The sequence below is a fragment of the Archocentrus centrarchus genome, chromosome 7, assembly GCF_007364275.1.
Source record: "Archocentrus centrarchus isolate MPI-CPG fArcCen1 chromosome 7, fArcCen1, whole genome shotgun sequence".
NCBI classification, from domain to species: Eukaryota; Metazoa; Chordata; class Actinopteri; order Cichliformes; family Cichlidae; genus Archocentrus; species Archocentrus centrarchus.
In genome coordinates this window covers 9,047,445-9,069,335 of record NC_044352.1, presented here as the reverse complement: position 1 = coordinate 9,069,335, position 21,891 = coordinate 9,047,445, and the positions used below count along the sequence as shown (strand labels likewise).

General features: G+C 38.3%; 1 protein-coding gene across 1 annotated transcript; it reads right to left on the bottom strand.

Moving 5' to 3' along the window:
- Positions 1 to 4,612: 4,612 nt before the first annotated feature.
- Positions 4,613 to 21,431, bottom strand: cs (citrate synthase). The gene is made up of 11 exons (XM_030733318.1): positions 21,264 to 21,431; positions 17,351 to 17,401; positions 16,966 to 17,073; positions 16,127 to 16,192; positions 14,784 to 14,915; positions 13,247 to 13,435; positions 12,873 to 13,072; positions 8,824 to 8,953; positions 7,825 to 7,926; positions 6,469 to 6,678; positions 4,613 to 6,313 (listed from the first exon to the last, which is right to left on the bottom strand). The coding sequence occupies exons 1-11, from the start codon at positions 21,312 to 21,314 to the stop codon at positions 6,143 to 6,145; spliced, it is 1,410 nt and encodes a 469-aa protein (XP_030589178.1). The 5' UTR covers positions 21,315 to 21,431; the 3' UTR covers positions 4,613 to 6,142.
- Positions 21,432 to 21,891: the final 460 nt, after the last annotated feature.

Below are 21,891 nucleotides of genomic sequence, written 5' to 3'. Positions count from 1 at the left end.
ATTCTTAGAAATGTAGGTTTTGTATCTGTTTTTTGCATTTTAACACTTTCTTTTTTAACACTCTCTTGCCTGAAGCTGTATGTCTCAACAAAAGACAAAATGACTCAAGATTTTCAGAGCAAATACTTTTTTTTTTTTTTTTTAGGTTGTACCATCATCCTCACATTACAAACATGACAAGAATTCACCTGACTTCACTTGAGCCCAGTCACTGTTATAAATCATTCAGAAATACCGCACTTAAAGGCAAGAAAAAAAGTTTTAAAATGTTATTGATGAGTCATAAAATTATTATTATTTTTTTTTTTTATCTAACTTCACAAGCTCAAGCTGTCTAAACATTTTTGCTTTTTATGTTGTTATTGTCCGAACTGATTAACCGCACAGTTTTCCAGTGCAGTCTGGAAAAAGGTTAACCTCTGTTGAACAACTTCTCCAGAAGCTATTTGGAGTCAAGTGTTCCAGTGAAGGAGATTATATTGGAAGTGTGGGCTGTAGAGGTGCCCCTCCTATAAATAAAGGCACACAAAATGTGGGCACTGACGAGGATTGATGTTCTTGCTAAAGATTGCCGAACAGTGCTTCAATCAGGAGCATTACAGTAATACACAAAGCTGGGTGTTCATCAATCCACAGTAAGGCAAATTTGATATAAATAGATGGCCCTGCTTGTGGGCATCCTGCAGCAGAGATGAAAAAGGGCACAAGAATAACAGCAAAACTCCAAAAGAAAAACCACTGGATGCTGACTTTGGGGGAACTTTTCTGTGGATAAATATGACAAAAACACAAAAGCATAAATGCAACAAGTAAATCAACCAAAAAATCAATTTAAGGAGGAAAAAGAATATTACCTGGTTATTGTAAAGTTGCAAAATTATGTTTATAAAACTTTGTAAATGGTTAATAAATACAGTGTAAAGCATCTTCAAACATTATTTGGATGCAGTTTTAAAATTGTAAGTGATGTGTATAATACTTGTTTAAAGAGACAACAAGTAGGTTGGCAGGGGTGTAAATCACCAGACTGTGAAGCCGGAGAACACAGTTCTTGTCCTGTTTTAACCAACCAAGTATCAGATTTGGAAAGAAAGGTCATTTAAATTACTTTGATGTGTCATGGTTGTTTGTGCCAGACAGGTTTGTCTGAGTATTTCACAAACTCATCTACTTGAATTTCACACACATCCATCTCTAGAGTTTACAGAGAAAAGAGTGGCCTGGGCAAAATGCTTTGTTGATGTCAGAGGTCAAAGGAGGATGGCCAAACTGCTTCTATGGTTTTTTTTCAAGAGGCATGTGTTCGGGTGATTTTCACCCAACATTAGTGATAGAGAGTAATATATTTTATGGGTGGAATTTACCCGATGTTAGTGTTTGTGTGTTTAAATCAGGTGCTCTTTGCACTTTTCAAGGGAAACAACATTCAGGCCGGCCGCATTGTGTGGCCACTGTGTGTGCTATATGGCATGATGAACGCTGGTGTGATAAACTCATGGATCATTCACAAGGAGAATGCCTTGAAGAGAGGTGACACACTAATGAAGAGGAGGCAGTATATGCAGACTTTGGCAATGGCACTCATCAAGCCATGGGCAGAGCAGAGGCTCCCTTCTTCAAGTCTGTCCCGTCAGCTCAGAATCCTCATCTGCAGTGTGTGCAACATCGCTAAACCTGGCACTACTGCTAGCGAGGTTGGACCAGTGGCAGCAGAAAGCGGAGCTCCCTTCCTTCCTTTCTTGTGGTGTGCCTCAAGGCTCTGTCCTAGGGCCCTTGTTATTTTTATTGCATTTGCTTCCTTTACAGCATATCCTGAACACTTTTGAGGGCATTTCTTATCACGGTTATGCTGACGACATTCAGCTGTATATTTCTTTTAAGCCTCTAAGTTAAAATTGCTGATGGTATGTTTAGAATCTATCAAAAGTTGGATGGCTGATAACTTTCTCCAACTTAATGATGAAAAAACTAAAGTCCTCATTTGTGCCCCTGATAGATTTATACCCAGGATAATGGATGCTCTTGGTCCTCTTGGCAAATTTGCTAAATCTTCCATCAGGAACCTTGGTGTAACCTTTGACTCTGCATTCTCTTTAGATTCCCATGTCAAATCTCTGGTTCACTCTTGTTTCTATCATTTACGGGAACCTTGCTAAGTTAAGTCCCATTGTGTCACGTTCTGAACTTGAGATTGCTATCCATGCATTCATTTCCTCACGTCTGGATTATTGTAATGCTCTATTTACTTGTCTTAGCAAAAACTCCCTGGAGCGTCCTCAGGTTGTTCAGAATGCTGCTGCGAGGCTTCTGACAAAATCTTCTAAGTATTCTCACGTCACACCGTTACTCATCCAGCTGCACTGGCTCCCCATTAATTTCAGAGTTCAGTTTAAAATTCTGGTCCTGACTTATAGAGGTCTTCACGGTCAAGCCCCAACTTATATCAGTGAACTCTTGCATCCCTACATTCCCACCAGGTCTCTGAGGTCATGTGGTAAAGGCCTACTGGCCTTACATCACACAAGGCTGATAACTAGGGGAGTAGAGCTTTTGCAGCAGTGGCTCCCCAACTCTGGAACTCTATCCCGTTATGTAGAAGAACTGCGGATTTGGTGGTGTCTTTTAAAAAACAGCTAAAAACTCATCTTTTTAGGCTTGCATTTGGTTAGTTTATTTTCTAGTTTATTTTCTATATATATATATTTTTGTCCTCCTTACTCCAATTGTAATTTGTTTTAGTGTTGTGAAGCACTTTGTGATCTATGTCTTGAGAGGTGCTATATAAATAAAATTTTACTTACTTACTCCCTTAGTGAGGTGTGCTGACTGCCCCACAGGCTCGGACAGGAAGACACGACACAGGTGTCATGTCTGCCGTCGACCAGTGTGCCCTCGCCATCACTACCCTGCCTGTACTGACTGCATGTAAGGCATAAGGTAAGATAGAGTTGTACCAGAATTTGCATATAATCCTTAAATAGTATAATGGCAATGAATAAATATCAGTTAATGGTAATTTCCAAGAAAATTCATATAATCAAAAAATTTGGTAATTTTTCCCCTTCTCAAAAAATGCCATTTTTTTGTCTATATCTCCCACAGTTATCAGTGATGCAGGAAGACTGTGCCTTTACCAGACAGGGGTCACATGTCCCAGGAATGGATGGACCAAAGACCAAGGTCCCAGCAGCATTATTTTTTTTTGATTAGGACATTATCTGTTAGGGATTACCTGATTTGACAATAATTTTTCTGCTTTTTTATAGTCATCATCCATGGTACCTTTTTAAAAATCTTATGTGGTGATGTATGTTGTAAAATTAAAGAAGGGTTCCAAAACTTGTCACACAAGTGTTGTACTTTTAAAATAAATTGATCAAAACTATATTTTATACCGGGTAAAATATACCCAACGTTAGTGATGGTGTTATTAATTCTAACGTTAGTGTTCTAGGGTTAAGTAATCACTTGTTACAACCAAGAAAAGCATCTTGGAACACACAATACATTGAATCTTGATGGAGATGGGCTACAGCAGCAGAAGACCACACATGTTGACCATGTCCATCCCTTTATGACCAGCGTACCCATCTTCTGATGACTGCTCCCAGCAGGAAATTGTACCATGTCAAAAAGCTCAAATAATCTCAATAAATAATCTGGTTTGTTGAAGATGACAGTGAGTTCACTGTACTCAAATGGCCTCCACAGTCACCAGATTTCAATCCAATTGAGCACCCCTGGGTTATGGAGGAACAACAGATTCATGTTATTACCCATAATATATAATGAACAAAAAGATTGTTTCATAAACTGGTGTTAAAGGTGATCAGTAACCATGAGTTTATAGTTATCATTAAACATTTATTAGCAATAACTATTATAAAATGTTACCATATTAAGTGAAACATCTGTATATGCTGCGAGCCTCATTAGCAGCTACAGGAAATGTGTCATGTTGTTGCTGCTGAAGGAGGTCCTACAAATTAATAAAAGGAAGTATTTCTGTTCTGGCCTACAGAGTGAGAGATTATTTAAAGTGTAAAAAAAAAATCAGGTGTTTACAATTAGCTTTGTGAGATTGTGTCTGTAACTTCGATGAAGAGCATACAGTTCAGAAATCCCAGTAATTTCAAACGTTTCACAAACTTGCATATAACTGAAACTGGCATTACATCACACCCACTTTTTGTGGTTTTCAAGCATTTATGAAGAAAATGAGACCAAACAAGTGTTAATAAAAACCTTTATTTTTCTTTTTTTTTTTTTGTAAGGTTTTCCACTGGTTGCTTCAAGCCCTTCTTGCCCATTTGACCCATCCAGCCCCCCCCCCACCTTGCTCAATGTTTCTTGAATTAATTCTCCCAGTTACAACCTTTACGCTCCTCTACGATCAAAATAACCACATCTGTAGAACAACCTGCCACATGGAAGAACTCTACAATAAAACATGTGTCTGATAAAGCCAGAAGGAAGATGGCAGCAGAGCAGATAGAATCAAATATCCAAACAGAACATGTCAAAGAGTATTTTTAGGGGAAGATACGCAAGAACTCAAACTAGACAAAAATGGAGTGTTGACAAACCCAGAACTTAAGAGCAAGCTTGACACATTCAAGTGCAATACCTGAAACAAAGCACCAGCTGAGGAAACAGAGCTAGGGAAGAAACTGTATATACAGAAGATAGCTGCAGTTTTATTTTGTTCATTTTCAGGCCTTCAGTGACCAGTGAGACTGGACATTAATAGTGAGACTGGGTACTACTACACGGCTGGTAAACTGTGGTGCTCATTGTGGTTATAATAAGCAAGTGACTGCTTACAGCTCATACATTAATGCTATACATATATATACCTATGTACACAGTATAAATAAAACCACAAAAAAAAAAAAAAAATTAAACCCAAAGACTATACTTTTATACATATTCAACACCGAAAAACTCTGCAAAAGCGGACACAATCAAACTGGGAAACAAATCAATTGTTTCTATTGCTACAATTTAGGAAATCCAATTAAACAACTTCTAACTCTGAAGTCATCATTTGAAATGCTCTGCTGCTGGGATAAAGAAGCAAACATACAGTCAATTAAGACGAGACTTAAAAAAAAAAAAAAAAACCCACCTACAAAGCACCCCCCTCCCCCCAATCCTGTTTTTATTCAAGCTTGCTCTTAAGGATTTCCTACAGGCTGCCAATTACAACACCCTTTGCTCAAATCTTTATCACTGCTACTCTTCATCAGTCCTGATTCTCAGCCATTCAAAAGATAAGAAACTCATTACAAAATAGCAAAGTATGTTTAGGAAAATAAGACTAAGGAAATGATTTTCAATAAAGACTGTTATTTTGATCATAGAGGTATTACAGGTCATCTTTCAAAAGAAATAACTAGAAGTTAGAGGAAAAGGGGAGACCAGAGATTTAAAGGGGCAGTGTCTTTTAACTGAATATTCTTGAACAGCTTTCTAGGATTTTTTTGATTTTTTTAAAACTGGTGAGGACCTTTTTTTCTAGACTGGAGTGTTCATAAGTGGGAGTGAAATGCATTAATCAGCAGGGTGGGATGACAACATTGCATAGAAGGAGAACTAAAATGAGAGCTGTGTGACAAAACTGTATTTTGTATCCTCTACAACACATCACTGCATTGGCCAAAAGTGGCAAAGGTTTAGTCAGATATTTAAATGTAATATTATATTACATTTAAATATATTTAAATACAAAAGAAGTGTAGTTCACTCCCACAATTCCCTTTGAATGCCACTGCCTATTTTTAGTTCAGAACTAGTGTCCAATGAGATGTATCGCTCAGGGGAAATCTTAGCAATGTTAGCAGACTTAAAGTGGAACATAGTTTGAGCCTATTGTGGGCAGGTATGTGCACCACTTATGTTTCAGATACGCAGGCATGATTGGAAAACCTGTCAATGATTAACTAAACACACTTAAACACTAATGCTTTGACAATTTAAAAAGGCCCTTCTTTTGTGAACACATGAAAAGCATATTGTCTCTTTGAATCCTATTAAATCCCTGGGGTTGGAAATGACAAGGGGTCAACTGAAGTCTGCCTTTTGATATTTCCACCTCCTCCCACCCTTAACACTAACCCACAGCTACTTCCAGGTTGGTGCTTCAGCCTGACTTTGCTCCAACCAAAGACATCAGTCCATCTGTGCTCATGGACTTGGGACGCTCCAGGGGGAAGCCCAGGGCTCTACTCCACACCAGCTGAGCCAGCACGCCGAGCGCACGGGACACACCGAAGAGCACAGTGTAGTAGTTCATTTCAGTCATTCCGTAGTACTACACACACACACACACACACACACACACACACACACACACACACACACACACACACACACACACACACACACACAGAAAGACGGTCGGTTACATCAGCATCTGTGATTATTTCCATTAGATAACAAATGCATGATTAAAATCACAGGTCTTACTTGCAGCAGCACTCCACTGTGAGCATCTACATTGGGCCAGGGGTTCTTCGCCTTACCCTGCTCCAGGCGCACATTGGGTACAATCTTGTAAAGCTGAGCAACCAACTTAAACATGGGGTCACTGGGCAGATGCTTCAGCGCAAACTCACGCTGGCAGGTATAACGTGGGTCAGTCTTCCTCAGGACAGCATGGCCATAACCTGGAACGACCTACAGCCAAGAAACCAGCATTTTTAAACTGACCCATTCAAAAACACACAAAAAGATATACAGCACCCATAAGGTCAATTTACAAATCACCAGTTACTCTAACATGCATGTTTGGGACCAAAACCAAGAGCACGCAAAGAAAACCCACCAGGTACAGAGAGGACATGCAAACTCCTCTTGCTGTGAGTCAACCGCAACAGTGTTCTGTGCTAAAATACAACTACAACTACTGATTTTTATGGCATGTATTAACATTTTTGAACCATTATGGAGGACTAATAAAAATATTATCCAGTGGTAAGTCAAGAAACTAGAATATTGTCACCCTCTTAAAATAATGGCTTAAGTCATTTTTTAATGAAAGTTTTATTTTTGCCTAAATCATTGGTTCAGTTTTTGGTCTTTTCTGAAAAACCTGAAGAAAAAAAAAAAAAGACTTGAAAAAAAAAGTGATTATATGAAGGTTGCGATCTTAAACCAGGTGTAAAATATAGTGAATAATAAAAATTGTAATGATCTCTTGGTTTTGGAAAAAGCAGTGGCTGTAATTACACATCTTTTTTTGTGGCACAATTAAACCAACTACTCCTCTTCAGCCCTGTAGGTGGGGGTAATGCAGCAGACTATACAAAACACTGATGCTGTACAAAGAGACAGACAACACTGCAACAGCGTTAAACCAGTGGTGCTGACGTTGATCCTGAGTTACAGCTTTGAAAATGGGGTCTTAACAGATTTCACAAGCTACTGGGGAGACCAGAAATGTTCAATGAAAGAAGTTTCTACTCTTTCTGAAAACAACAAAACCCCACCAGGAACTTTTTAACCCCTTCAGTCACTCTGTACATCAATTTCTATAGTTATATATTGTCCTGTAATATTCATTTTCTGACATCTCCTACCTAAAAAGATTGTTTAGGCAGAAGATGAATTTTTCCACCAAAATTCCCGTATCGTGACCAAAGGGGTTAAAGGGTAAAATAATTTCTCCTCCAAAGGTTCCTAATCCAGACATAACTTCTGGTGGAAACAACTGGACCCCTGAAATCCCCAAAAGTCTTTTTTTATTTTGAAACTGAGTGTGAAAACAAAATTAATTATTCACAAAGATGACTAGAGTTGTTTGTGACTGTGGTGCTTCTTTACCCTTCCAGACTTGAGTGTGTTCCAGATATAATCCCTCATCCTCTCATCAGATACCTCGCCTCCCAATTCCTTCTGCAGGGCAGTCAGCCACACCAGTACTTCCTGTAGATGCAGCACAAAAACAGATTAATAATCTAAATGAATATTTTCTGTGATCTTTTGTTTGTTCTGAGAAATTTAAATGTCAGCACTATGTTTGAACCCCCAGCCCCCCAAAAAACATTGAAAGTGCCAATATGTCGAGTATGTGAGCAAAACACAAACTGAAGAACAACATTATGAAGATTTCAATGTGAAATGCTTGAGTAATATACAACTGCATATAACAAGCAGCCATATCATATGATCATATTTAATTAGCTAATGCTCCTGCCCCCTCTGAGACCCATAATTGGATAAGTAGTTAAGAAAATGGATGGATGGATGGATAGTAATTAAACAGACAACTTGCTAGCTTATTAAAGCAGATGAGACCTTCCCTCGGGCACTGGTAAACAGGCTGTGGTTTGTAAAAGTTATATTTTCACTACAGAAGAATGCTCTGAGATTAGAAATGGATCAGATTATTATGGCTTAAAATTTTATGATTTAGTTGTCTGAAAGCTGCACTGAGCATAAAAATTGATTCAGATGTTTGAAATTACAAATGTACAGTATAAACTTTTAAAAAAAAAAAAAGTTTTTGGTTTTAGTTCAGTTTTTTACTTATCGTTTTCTCTGGTCTTTGTTTTTGGTAAAATCTAGTTATAAAACGGTTTTATTTACTTTCATGGCTGCTGTTGTCATATTGGAAAAACTGTAAAAAAGTAACTGATATAAAAAAATTATTATCAACTAATATCAACTCTGTGGTCTTCCTAATAAAAATGCTTTCTCTATAAAAAATATCGTTGGGGATTAACTTGAGATCCCCAACTTGTTTCTACCAATAAAACCATTCTGTACCGCTGTAATCTCGCAATGTAAAAATGGAATTAAAATGAGGGTCTGTGTACTGACCTGATTGGCCAGACCGTGAAGAGGACCAGCCAAACCATTCATGGCAGCGCTGAAGGACAGGTAGGGGTCAGACAGGGCACTCCCCACTAGGTGGCTGGTGTGAGCACTGACATTGCCTCCTTCATGATCACTGTAATTTTACAGACAGACACAAACACATTTAATAAAATATATTTTATTATTTTTATTATTTAATTCTACCATTTTCAAATAACAGTAATGTTTCTAAAGTAGCCTGACATCAAAGCCTGGAGCTGGGGTTACACTGGCATCTGCTGGATTTCAACACTAGGTGGCAAACAGTGTTTGTTACAGGATAATTGTCAACCCCTTTTTATCTGAGCAGAATTGCACATTTGTGAAGTGTTCAATGTCTAATCTGTGTGTGGCATAAATTCACTTTGTATGTCCACCCAGAGTTAGCGCATGAGTAAGAAAGCTATCATCCATGGTGCTCCAATACCAGGATTCACCATAGGAACGGGTAAATAAACAGCAGCGGCGTCTACATTTTAACCCGGTGTCACGGTGGAGCATGACGGTTATCCTAAAACACAAAACGGGAAGGAAAGAGTTGTATTAATCAGCTTGGTCCACTCTGTCAACTTCATAGACAGAATAAAAGTTTGATATAATTTCTTTTAAAATGTCTGCTGTCATCATTTACCCGCCTTGAATTTTCACCAGATGAAGCTGAATCCTAAATTTACATTTGTTTTTTAATTCTAATTATTTGGCTCTAACCTGACAGGACAAAATGCAGGAGACAGAAACTGAAGAGAAAAATCAGGAGAGATCAGACCCAGGTTACTGATGAATCTGTGATATTAGTGATCTAGTCAGCAATAGGATCAGTTATTTTGTTTTTATATTAAATATAAACTGTTTTTGCTGCAGTTCTTGACAGTTCCTTTGCTTGATTCATTATTCAGTTGAAATTTAATCTACTAATGGATCTTTATTTTTCTTAAATGGAGAATTCCATTATTTCTGCCATTAATGGATAAAAATGCATAATGAGATTTAATGTTCCCAGTTTAACAATTTCTAATCTGATCTAATGTTAGCATCACTGACAGATAACGGCTGTCTGACAGCCACAGCAGAGATGCTTCACTGAGTTACTGTTAAAGGTCAGAGTTCAGCAATAGTTTCATATTTAACTGAAAACATGCAGGGTAGCTTTCCAAGTCTGTAATGAAAAAGAAATGTCTCAGCTTTATAGATTTTTTTTTTAATTTCAGCACAGTTTTGGGAGGATGAGCCATTTTAAATAAAGAACACCGATCGTGTCAGGAAAAATGAAGCCATTATGAACGGATCTGGACGAGATGAGCTAGAGCCTGAACTGGATCTGGGCCTAATTGTATCCGAATCCACGATCCTTATCCATTTTGGATCCCTCTGCTGTGCAAGTGGACTCAAACATTTTGCCGATCTGTTATGGAGCCTATGATCTGATCCCTCCGGGCGGAGCCAGCAAATTTTCAGTGTGTCGAGATTCAGACTCTGAATTTCAGACATAACTTTCAAAATGTTGACAGCATTTAAGTCACTTTAAATGCATTTACTTTAGTTTTGAAGACTTAAAATTATTTCAGCCTCATCTTCACTCAAATATTCACGTCATCTCAAAGATCCAGATATTTTTCCATCAGTGTGACCATTTACAACACGACAAATGATCGATCACTGATCAGTGTGTTCTGCATCTAAAGCTTTATACAGATCAGTTTGATTTGAACACTGATGCTACAGTAACGTACAGTAAATATTTCAGAAGAACTGACTGACAGCTGCAGTTGGGCTGATTACAAATCTGAACTAATCGCTGTCCTTATACATTGATGAGTGAATGACTATAAAAGCTGTTATAACTAACATCTAACTGGGTTTTCAGTGCTTGTAAAAACATAAACGTCTGCAAATTAATTCACTCCTCTGATCGCTTTGACAACAACTTTATGAATGAGGAAATAAATCAGAGTGTCAGACAGGTGGTTCAGGTGCAGCAGGAGGGGATGAGTCAAGTAGAAACTCACGAGTTTGTCGCTTAAACCTGCCAGCAAGCAGGTTAGTCTCAGAGGTAACTGTGTAACCACAGTAACTGACTCAGAGTTGAAGTTAACTCTCTTTCTAGAACAGAAAACCTGAGTTCCCCACATTTTAAGGTTAACAAACTCAGAGTTTTTAGCTAAACTTGCTTCCTGGAATAGAACCCAGAAGTGCTGTCACAGTAAATAAACAGAAGTTTCACCACATAAACGACTGCATCAGTGAAGATGCTAAAATTGAAGTTAAAACTGTGTTTTTACTTTAAAATCAAATCCTACATTTCTTTTGAGAAAGAGACTTGCTGCATTAACTTTTAGGTCTGTGTCTGATTGTAGTGATTTTATTTATATGTGCTCTCACAGCTGTTAATCATAGAGCACTGAGATTCATTACCTCAGTGCCCAAACCTTAAAGCCCTTACACAACATTATACATTGCACACTCAGGCTGCATTGTCTGCTTTGTCATTTTTTAGATTAGGCTGATATATTTCCTATTTACAATACTATTTTTGGTCTGCTCCCATCTTTCTTGCTTGCCCTACATCCATCACAAACTGTGGGAAGACTGCTTCTCTCTGTCCCTACAGTCTGTAATGAATTTGATTTAAATAAAAAAAAAAAAAAGAAGAAGAAGAAGAAAAAGAGGGTGCTTACATTTACAGCTCCTACTTGGAATCAGCTGCAAATTCAACTAAACTTGAGAAAGATGGTTATGCTGTTACGGCTGTGTGCTGTTTTGTCTGTGTGTGTCTCTCTCTCTCCCACCCTCTCGCTCTACAGCAGGGGCGTCTCCACCTAATCAGGGCCGCAAGATATAAGGAGGCAGGATAGGAGGCAGTCCTGAGGAGATGCAGAGAGTGGTGGTGGAAGCAGTCTGGGTTTTGGTGGCTCGAGACACTGTAGTGTTACTCCTGTGGAGAGTGGTTTGTCTGTGGGCTGACCACAGATGTGATCCGGGGTTCCGGAGGGTTGTTTGGTGGGGTTTCTTTTCTCCTCTGATAAGACAAGTGACGTCTCCCGTTGGGAGATTGTTTTGTGTTTTTCCCTTGTAGGTTTCTGATCTCCCGTTTGGAGATTGTTTTGTGTTGTAGCGGCTTTTGGTTTATTTCGCTTAAATAAACTTTATTTATTTTATAAACGAATCTGGGTTTTCTGGTTTCCTCTTTTTAAAGCGTATGTTGCTCCCTTGTCCCCTAGGCCCGCGGGACGTAACAATGCTAAATAAATTTTAAGTGCTCTGGACGCAGTCACTTCAGGCTTCAACTGCTGTTGTTTGAACTGTGACAAGAGTAACTACTGTAACTAGAGTAACTAGTTTTTAAGGTCAAATAAAAAAAAATTACTTTAAAATTCTTTCAAAGTCCAACTAAGTCATCCCTATCAGCATGCAATCAGGTCAAGTACACTCACATAATAATGTCATGTGTCTAAATCCAGATGGTTTTGGTCTCATCTTTTTTTTTTGTTTTTTTTTTAATTTTTGGCCATAGCGGCTTTCATCAACAGTGGCGAGAGACAGGAAATAGGGGAAAGATACAGGGGAAGACACGCGGGCAAATTGGCGACGGGCTGGGACGTGAACCCGCGCCGCCTGCACCGCAACGCAGCCTATGTTGTGATCGCCAGCTTCACCACTAAGCCACCCAGGCGCCCCTGGTCTACTCTTTTAACGTCAAGATTTTTATTATCTGTTGTTGTGTACTGTTCTGTATTTCTGTTTGTTTGATTCTCCCCATTCCCTTCCCCACAAAAAGCTTTGCCTTTTGCCAGGCCACAGTTGTAAATAAGAAATTCCTCTTAATCTGTTTGCCTGGTTAAATAAAGGTTTAAATTAAAAATGAAACCCTAGTTCTTAAAACACTTCCAGGGTTTGCCCAAAGAGCAACACTCAATATGCATTAAAATGGCATGACTTTGATTCAAGTGTCACTAAAAATAAATGCTGAAATGAAATACAACTTGTTTTCTGTGAAAAGGCATTTTATATGGCACCTGTGGATAGTGAGGTAGAGCCTCATTAGCTCAGTGAATTGGGGATCACTGTAGCCCAGCATGTTGGTGAAGTTGTGGGACCAGTCAAGGTTGGGGTCGATGGCTCCAATACTGCTGCCTTCACGATACAGGTTACGGTAGATCTTGGCGGCAATGCAAGGGAGCTTGGCAATCAAGTCCATAGAGTCTTCATAGACATACTTGACAAAAAACAGCAAGAAAAGACAACATGAAACCAAACTGAAAGTGTAAAATTATGATAGTAGGTCACTCAGGATGCAGTCTCTGTAGCAAAAAATTATAATACTTCTATATTTTTCCTATCTCAGGCGCCAACCGTTATAGTTTCAGACAAGGTGTGGATGTAAACTCACCTCCCAGTACTTGGACTTGTGGACTCCCTCAGAGTAGGCCCGTGCAAAGCTGCTCTCACTGTTCAGAGCTGTGATGGCAGCACTGAACTGAGACATAGGGTGCAGGTTTGTGGGGAAATTATCCAACATAGTGACAACATGAGAGGGAAGTGCTGCTCTCTTTGCCCACTCTTTGGACACCCAGTTGACCTGGAAAGAAAGTTGCAAACAATATAAATGGATAAGATGGGAAAAAATAAATAAAATAAATCAGGAAACTTTGAAGCTGTTCAATTAACAAGGAGACAAATGTTGAGAGGAAAAAAATTCCTCCTTGGCTGATTTATCAATAGGAGATGCACTAAAATACAGAATATTTCAGAACAGGTAAAGAGGTGAAAACTACTCTTTCAGTTAAAAGTTACAATCAGGTAAAAGGAGTGCAGTTATCAGTCAGATTATCCTCATATCACTCTTCAAGGAGATAGCTGACACCAATAAAAACCCTAGAGATTGTGTCTTGTTTCTCAGTTGTAAAATAATCTCTGGAGTCATACAATCTCCTGCTAACTGAAACTATAAACACAGGTAACAACCTCTCTTCATTATCTCCCTGTAAAATACAGATTATGATTTAAATTCCTTTTCATAAGCTCCACTTTATCCTAGAAATCTCACAGTTCCATATAGAAAACTTGTCACTCAGCCATACTTGTGGTTCTCACAGCCTTGAAGCAGTCTTTAGCTCTTTATGTTTCAGAGGTAGACACCCAAACTACTTTTAAGACTAAACCCAAACAATCAAGGGAGACTGTCACATATACTGAACCTGTTTTTTTTCCTATTTCCTTCCCCACTGGCACCAAGTTCTTGCTCGAGGTTTTTTTTTTTTTTTTTTTTTTTTGCTGTCACAGTGTTTCTCAAAATTTTGATGACTCAGTGCTAACATAAGGTGCCGACATATTTTTGAGGGTGCACAAGAAAAATGCTCATATCAACGCATTTAGTATGTGTCATTTCAGAGCGGTTGGTTGATTGAAATTGTCACTTTTGTACTGGGTTATAGTTTTTAACCACTGTTAAGGGAGCACTTCTTTTATTGCCAATGTCAGAAAAATTTAATTTAGAGGATGACTAGAAAACAGCTGAACTTATGAAATGCTTGCCTGATCTCAGCCTGAGTACAGTAATAAATTCTTTCCTTGACATGACCGTGGGGAAAATTTTCTCTGAGAAGGGCCAATGTTAAAATTTGTTTTCTAAGGTTGTGCACATTTGGATTTGTCATCATATAAATAAACTTAACTTGCCTCCCAAGCATCTTGTTATTCACCTTTCCATGATGTGAAAGAAAATGTCATGACTCATGTATCTGGTACCTTAACCGATCTAGGTGACAAAGTCACCTTCATCTGATATTTGCTGTACTGCAAGAACATTCATTTTTGATAAAGCAGTTTGAAGAGATCAGTGTCTGAGACAACAGGACAGACAGCTGCTCAGTCAAATTCCAGTATGCATCAACATTTTACGACCGTAGCTCCTTGGCTCCACTCACCTGCTCCTCAGTTGGGATCTGTCCTGTGACCAGCAGCCAGAATAGACCCTCGGGAAGTGGTTCCTCACCTCCTGGAGCTTTAGGCAGCAGCTTCTGACACTCTGGAATACTGTAGCCCCTGAAGCGGATGCCCTGAGTATCAATGCAGAGAGGAGAGAAGATGCTGAAGTAAATGTTACTTGGAATAATTAGGTACATATTCCAGTTATCATCAAATGCACAATCAATGGAATGTTGGCAAGCTGCTAACATGAGCTCCATCACCACCAATGAATATTGATGACTCAATATCTCACAGTGCCACAGCTTCAGCCAGAAAGCAATCAACTTAAATGCCTACAGGGAATGCTAATGTGCAGGCAGTCAAGAGTAAAATCACAGAAAGAAAGGTTTACCAGAATGATGCCTTGTGCTTTTCTATTACAGCCTGTCTGGTAACGTGTTTGTTTAAAAACAGTACCCGATTTAAATTTAAGATTTCATCTCATGCCAGTGCAGATAGCTTTTCAGAGTGCTGCTATTTCTAGAGCTCTTCTGGGATCACTTATGACCACTTGCACTCCGCTTTCATCAGGGACGTCCAACATGAGCAGGGAGCAAACGTTAATATCTGATATAAAGTGACCTGAATTTCAAGCTATGCCCATCAGAGAAGGAGAGCAACCAGGAGCATGCTTGTCTTTTATTTATTTTATTTTTTTTTTTTTTGGGACAGTCACAGGGCTGCATACTTTGAATTTGTCCCTTACGGTCAGATTGTTAACACAGAGCATATGAAATATGTGTGAGAGAGAACAATCACTGAAGGACCTGTACTGATGTGCACGACAGCGTGTCATGGTATGCCAGCAACACAATGGATTGAAAATGCAAATTGTTGTTAGGCCAGAAAAACAAAAAACAATCACTAGCTAACATCATGTTCAAACATACTGGATAAGATTGGTGCACAAATCACAGAGGCACAAATGCAAGAGGACAGAACAGGATGTGCAGGGAGAGAGCCATTAAAGGTAGCTGTGGTGAAAGCAGTCCAGAGGTGAGAATCTTCAAGGGGAGATTGGCTAAAAAGGGTAAATTATATGGGCTGGTACACATAACTCGATTTAGATATTTGTTTTTCAAAGAAATAGAATAAGAAGTTATCAACTATCAACAGGATACATACTAAGTGAGGCAATTCACAGCTTAAATAAAACCACCTTTGCAAAGCTCAACGGATCACAAATTATGCGTCATTTCTAAATGACCTTTGTCTTGCAAATTTTTTTTTTATGTGTGCCAACAAACACAGACACTGATATATCTGCAATAAATTAATAAAAGACTGGTCTGATACTGACCTCCTCAGGATCCAAGACAGACGTTTCATACACCAGACCCTTCATGCCCCTCATACCTCCATAGACCTATGGATGAAAACGCAAACATAAAAATAAACATGAAATGACATTCAGAAAATTGTCTTCGTAACAAATATATATATATATATATATATATATATATATATATATATATATAAAAATTAAAAACCACAGTTATACAATACTGGAACTTTAAACCTTTTATCTACTGATTATTTTACAGTGCCCATTCTGGTAGCTCAACACTTTGGATTTGACATCAATGTCCAAATATATTTTCAAAGACAGCAAGAAATAACCCAAATACTATCCAGCTTTGTAATACCACACATTGAAATAATACAAAAAAGTTAATCGATGCTGAATGTATTACTGCTGTGACCCAAGAAGCTCATTTTAAATCTACATGGCAACCAGTCAGAAGTCAAAGGTGCACTGTTTGAAAAACAGAAGGAGGAGGAGGATGGATTTGTTGCAATGGTGTATATATATGTGTGTGTTTGTGTGAGAGGGCATGTGCCAGTTTACAATGGAGGTTTGAGTGAGTCAGCTAAAATATCCCTGTTGGCAGGAAGCGGCACACATTGTGACCTTTGAGGGAGATGACCAAACACTGATACCTGCCACAGTAAACAAGACCATGCAGGCTAGACACATTATATGCTGCTAACATGCCATAACTAATCTGCATCACGGTGATGGCCTAAATACGCTTCCCAAAATTAACATAATCAATATCCAGCTCAATTTCTAACTAGTTTTAGGGTCTCATTTTATTATGCTCACTTGACATATGTGCAAAAAACACCACCACTCACCATGTCTACAGTAATCTGCCCTATGTTGGTTTTGCCATACTGCTGTTTGAAGTTCTTGATCCTGGTCTGTTCTTTGGGAATGAGGTCTGTCAGGACATCCTTCAGATTCTGTAAAAGACAATATTTACTCTTTAATGCCTTTGAGTAAACATGCAGCCTTAAAATAAAACACATTCCTTTAATGTAACCGGTAGTTAAATAAACTTTATGTAAACATTTCAGGAACAAAAATTGATCTGGTGCTCCACAAATGTCAATATGTTCACAGAGACCACAGAGTAAAAACCTGTGTCTTTTTCAACTGCTGCTAACACTTTAATACTTAAACTACAGAATAGCAATATAAAGCAGGCAGAAAACTGTGGCATAAACAAAATGTGCTTACTGTTGTTGATGCGCTGGCATTTCTGGCAGCCACAAATAGGAAAGAGGCATTCTGCAGAACAGATCAGGAAATACAATTTGGATTGTTAGAACAATGGCAGAATTTCAAGACTATATAATGATTAAATATAATTTGAAACTAGATTAGAGAGTCTTAAAAGTTATAAAACATTTCTGAACATAATACTGCTACTTTTCCTATTAGTCTTTGAGGCAAAATAGCTCCAACCCTTTTTCTGTAGTAACCACTTTTAAATGAATCATCCTGTTCTAACTAAGTATAATGAAACTTATACAGAGAAAATACTTACATCTACATACAATAAAATTTATGTTTTACTCAGATCCCCACAACTACATCTATTGCTCCTGAGGTCCACAAATAAAATAAAATAAAATAAGACATTACACTACAAGCAAACAATGTTATATTAGGGATACACTGATTGTGAAATTCTGGATCAATACTGATGTTTAAAACAACAGTTTGACCAACACCCTGTACCACCAGGACAGCTGTGGATCAGGAGGCAGAGCTAATAATTAGGTCAGTGGTTCGATTCCAGGCTCCTCCTCCAAATATCAAAGTGTCCTTGGGCGAAATACTAACCAAGATACTAAAATGCTGGCAGTCTGCTTAGTATGTATAAAAAAATGAAAGTAAAAACACTAGTCCCGTTCCCAAGTCTTCATCATACAATTTCTGAAAACTTCTGTGCAAAACTGACATGAGAACAGATAAATATCGACCATTGACATTCGTAAATGCCATCTTATTTTTCAGTATGACAATAACTGCCAAAAGCACCGATATCAGCCAGTACTGATATTTGTTTGATGTATCAGTGCATGCCTAATATCATACATTATACTGTAATCCACGGTTTACATTAAACTAAGCAGTTATTCAATAAGCTTCCCCATTTTTATCATTCATTGTGCTGAGTTAATCATTTGATAACTGCTACTCAAAGTCATGCAAAATTTAGACTGAAATAACTCACGTGACTGAGTAGATTGCAGCAAATGGCTGCAATAAGGATCTACTGTCAACTATTTCAGGTCATTCTGCACCTGAGACATTTCAAGCATGATTACCCAGACAAAATAATAATAGTAGTAATAAAATAAAATAAAAATAATTTAAAAATCTGACCACAAAGTGAGGTCCTGTGTTATCTGCCAATTGCTCCACCTCTTCAAACAGCACAGTGCACACTTTATTAAAAACTTCACTTTATTAATCATTTTAATGCTGGGGTAAAACAATCAAACCTGGACCTGTGAAGCCAGAGAAAGCCACCCACAGTTAATACTTCTAGTATGATGGTTTTATGATGGTTTAAATTTAATTTAATTTAAGAATATAAACCAGTCATTACAGGTATCCCAGGGACAAATCCAGGGTGAGTCAGTCTAATTGTTCACAAATTTGGACAGGGTGCCTGTACCCGATCGTGTCAAGACATGCAAGGACAAGGGCTGATTAAAGAAGAAGCGCGTTTATGAAAGTAATCTTAATAACAGTAGTGAGAAGTTCAGCTGGCTGTTGCTTACCAATGAAACAGGACTCCTCTGTCAGTTTAAACTTATCGGTAGATTATTCATGGCCAGGGACTAACCACAACAATTTTTAATGAGCACAACCATCAAGGTTCAGCGAAACAGAAATGTAGGATGTGTCATCACGCACAACGCACACACAGGAAGATTATGCAACAGCTTCGTGTCTTAAATATAGAGCACCAGTTAAACTCACTCACTCCCAACTGTCAACTGGGTTAAAGAGCAACTACAGGAGTTACTCTACATAAAAGGGTACCCCCAGAGGCAGTGCTTAGAAGAAACACATGACACTTAAGTGATCAGCAACAAAGCCCTCACTATGGGAAACAAACCAAAACATTCATTCTGACATAAGGAATAAACATTTTAATGACTTTAAAATCACAACTTTAGTCTATAGGTGCTTAAAATAATTCTCTTTTTAAAAGATGAAATTATCTGAAGCAAGAAAACATCATAAGACTCCCCATTTATTGTGTCACACTGTCAAATCACATGACTTTCAGTCATAGTTCAAACCCATATGTTGTTATGCAACTACAGCTTACTAATAAATCTCCAGAGCAAAGATTACAAATGATAAGAAAAGGTGAGTGTGACATAGGTGAGCTCGCCACATACAATATCAGAGTTCAAGGAAAACAGGTACTACTTAGTCATCTACTATTTGTTTGAGGAAAGACTTTGAAAAATTATCTTAATTATTTCAGTAGTAGGAGACATTTGATATGACAAATCAAATGTCAAATGTTTGATATGACAACCAAGTCAATACTGAGGGGTCACTGACGTAAGACTCGACAGGCTGGCCATAGCATATTTCAAATTATGTCATTAAAACATAATCACTGAACCATTAAAGCAATTCCTATTTTCTAATTAGACAATACATTGACAAGCTCCTCCAACTGAAATTAGATTTTCATCTGATGTATCTTGTTATGTTTTTATCCAACATATCCCCAGTCACAGGCATCACATAAACCATAAATCTTACTTCTGTCTGCCTGTCGAGATAAAGCCAGAATTAACTGGTTAAACTCCAGCCTCACAGATAAAACCCAGACTTCTGCTGCTGGTATTAAATCAGGTAATTAGAAACAGCACACCACAGGGGGCCTCTTCTGTCAATATAATTATTTGTAATTAATATCTATCTGTCGATATTTTTTTTTCAACGAGCCGAGACTATGACTTGGCCTCCGTCTGATTGATAGTTTGATACATTGATAGTTTCCACCATCACAGCAAAGTTTTAAGAAAATACATGTCAATATGACTTTACATGGTTTTACAAAAACAAACAAACAAAAAAAAAACTTTTAATTGAGGGGTCTTATTTAACATCTGACTGAAACATTAAAAAATCAAACTTGTTTACAATTAAAGGACGTCCTGATTCTCCTCCAACTGTGCAGTCAACCTTCATGCCTGTCCTTGACCATGGACATCTTCTGTACTGTCATGCTTACCTATAAATACTCCAATAGCTCAACAACGTATACCATATTTTATACTCAGAATCAAAACCCATCTCATGGTATTCATTCGTGAAGCCTTCAAATCATCTCATAAAATGGGTGAGTGTGTCCAAACATTAGACTGGTACCTTAGTAAATACTTAACCTCATATTTCCCAGGTATGCACTACCCTTGTGAGTAGCATGTAACCTTTCTAACAAAATGAATTGGAAATCTTCTTAGAAATCACGAAGTTTTAATCATACGATTTACTGTCTGTTGACTGTATCTTGATGTTAATTTTAAAATAAGATTTTAAACTCAGTGAACGTACCTGATTATAAAGAGTCTAAAAGAACAACTATCAAACTATCAGAATTTATACAGACATTGCACAGTTGGCTAAAATCTTAGCATGAATGAAGCAAGGTCAACTAAAGTGGAGTATAAACAGAGTTTAAACTGACTTTGAAATAAAATACAGTTTTGTTATTGAGCTGTACAACTGACAGAGACAGAAACTCGTAACGTAAAGTTAACGCAGTCTGGGCTGGCAGGACAAAAATCCCACCGCTATGACAATCCAAGGCCAGCATGAGTAATGATTCCTGCGTTATCGTTAGCTAACCAGGAACGAGTTGCCAAACAGAACATGGCTGCTGTCTCTGTATAAAATCCGCGACAAAAATGGGACGACTTATTATTATAAGTAAAGCTCTCGTCCGCGTTTGAGCAAACTGCCATATTCTCATCCAACTGCATTTCACAATGTGGCTGACAGGGCTAAGCTAGCCTGTTACCTTTAAGCTAACTTGACGTTAGCTTAAAGGTAACGTCCACAGCTTTAACCAAGAAAGCGGCATCGAGGCTCCTTCTACTCCTCTTACCTTTGAATTAAGAAGTTTGGGCGCTAGCCTGGTGATAGTGAGGAACGACATTGTGACGATGTAAAAGTTTTATTTTCAGTTATTCTGTCCAACTAAGGAAGCCACTACCCGTGCACCGCGGAGCTGGTTGAAGGTGCCCCTCCAGAAAGTAGAAGGTTGAAGAGGGATTCAGGCCCGTACCTACCAGCAGCGCTGATTGGACGATAGACTGAATCGGCGCACTCACGTAAAGCCATCTGATTGGTTTACGGGCCGGTGACCTCATTCTGATTGGACAGAGGTTCTCCTTCAGTCTGTGACGCCTGCTGAAGATCAGGGTTTGTTCAGAAACAGACTTTATAAAGTCACTCAATTATTTTGCTTTATCTGACATATCTAACAAGGATTCTCCTCAAAATTGATTTTTATCCACAGCCCACTCCCCTTCTGTCCAGATGCACCTAAAGAGCATTTTGTATGAGGCTACAATAACATATACTGAACAGTCAAATTAAGAGTTATATTCTTCTTTCAGCTGCTCCCTTCATGGGTTGCCACAGTAGATCGTCTGCCTCCATGTCCCCCCGCTCCCTAGCATCCTCTTCTGTCACACCAACCCATTGCATATCTTCCATCACTACATCCAAGA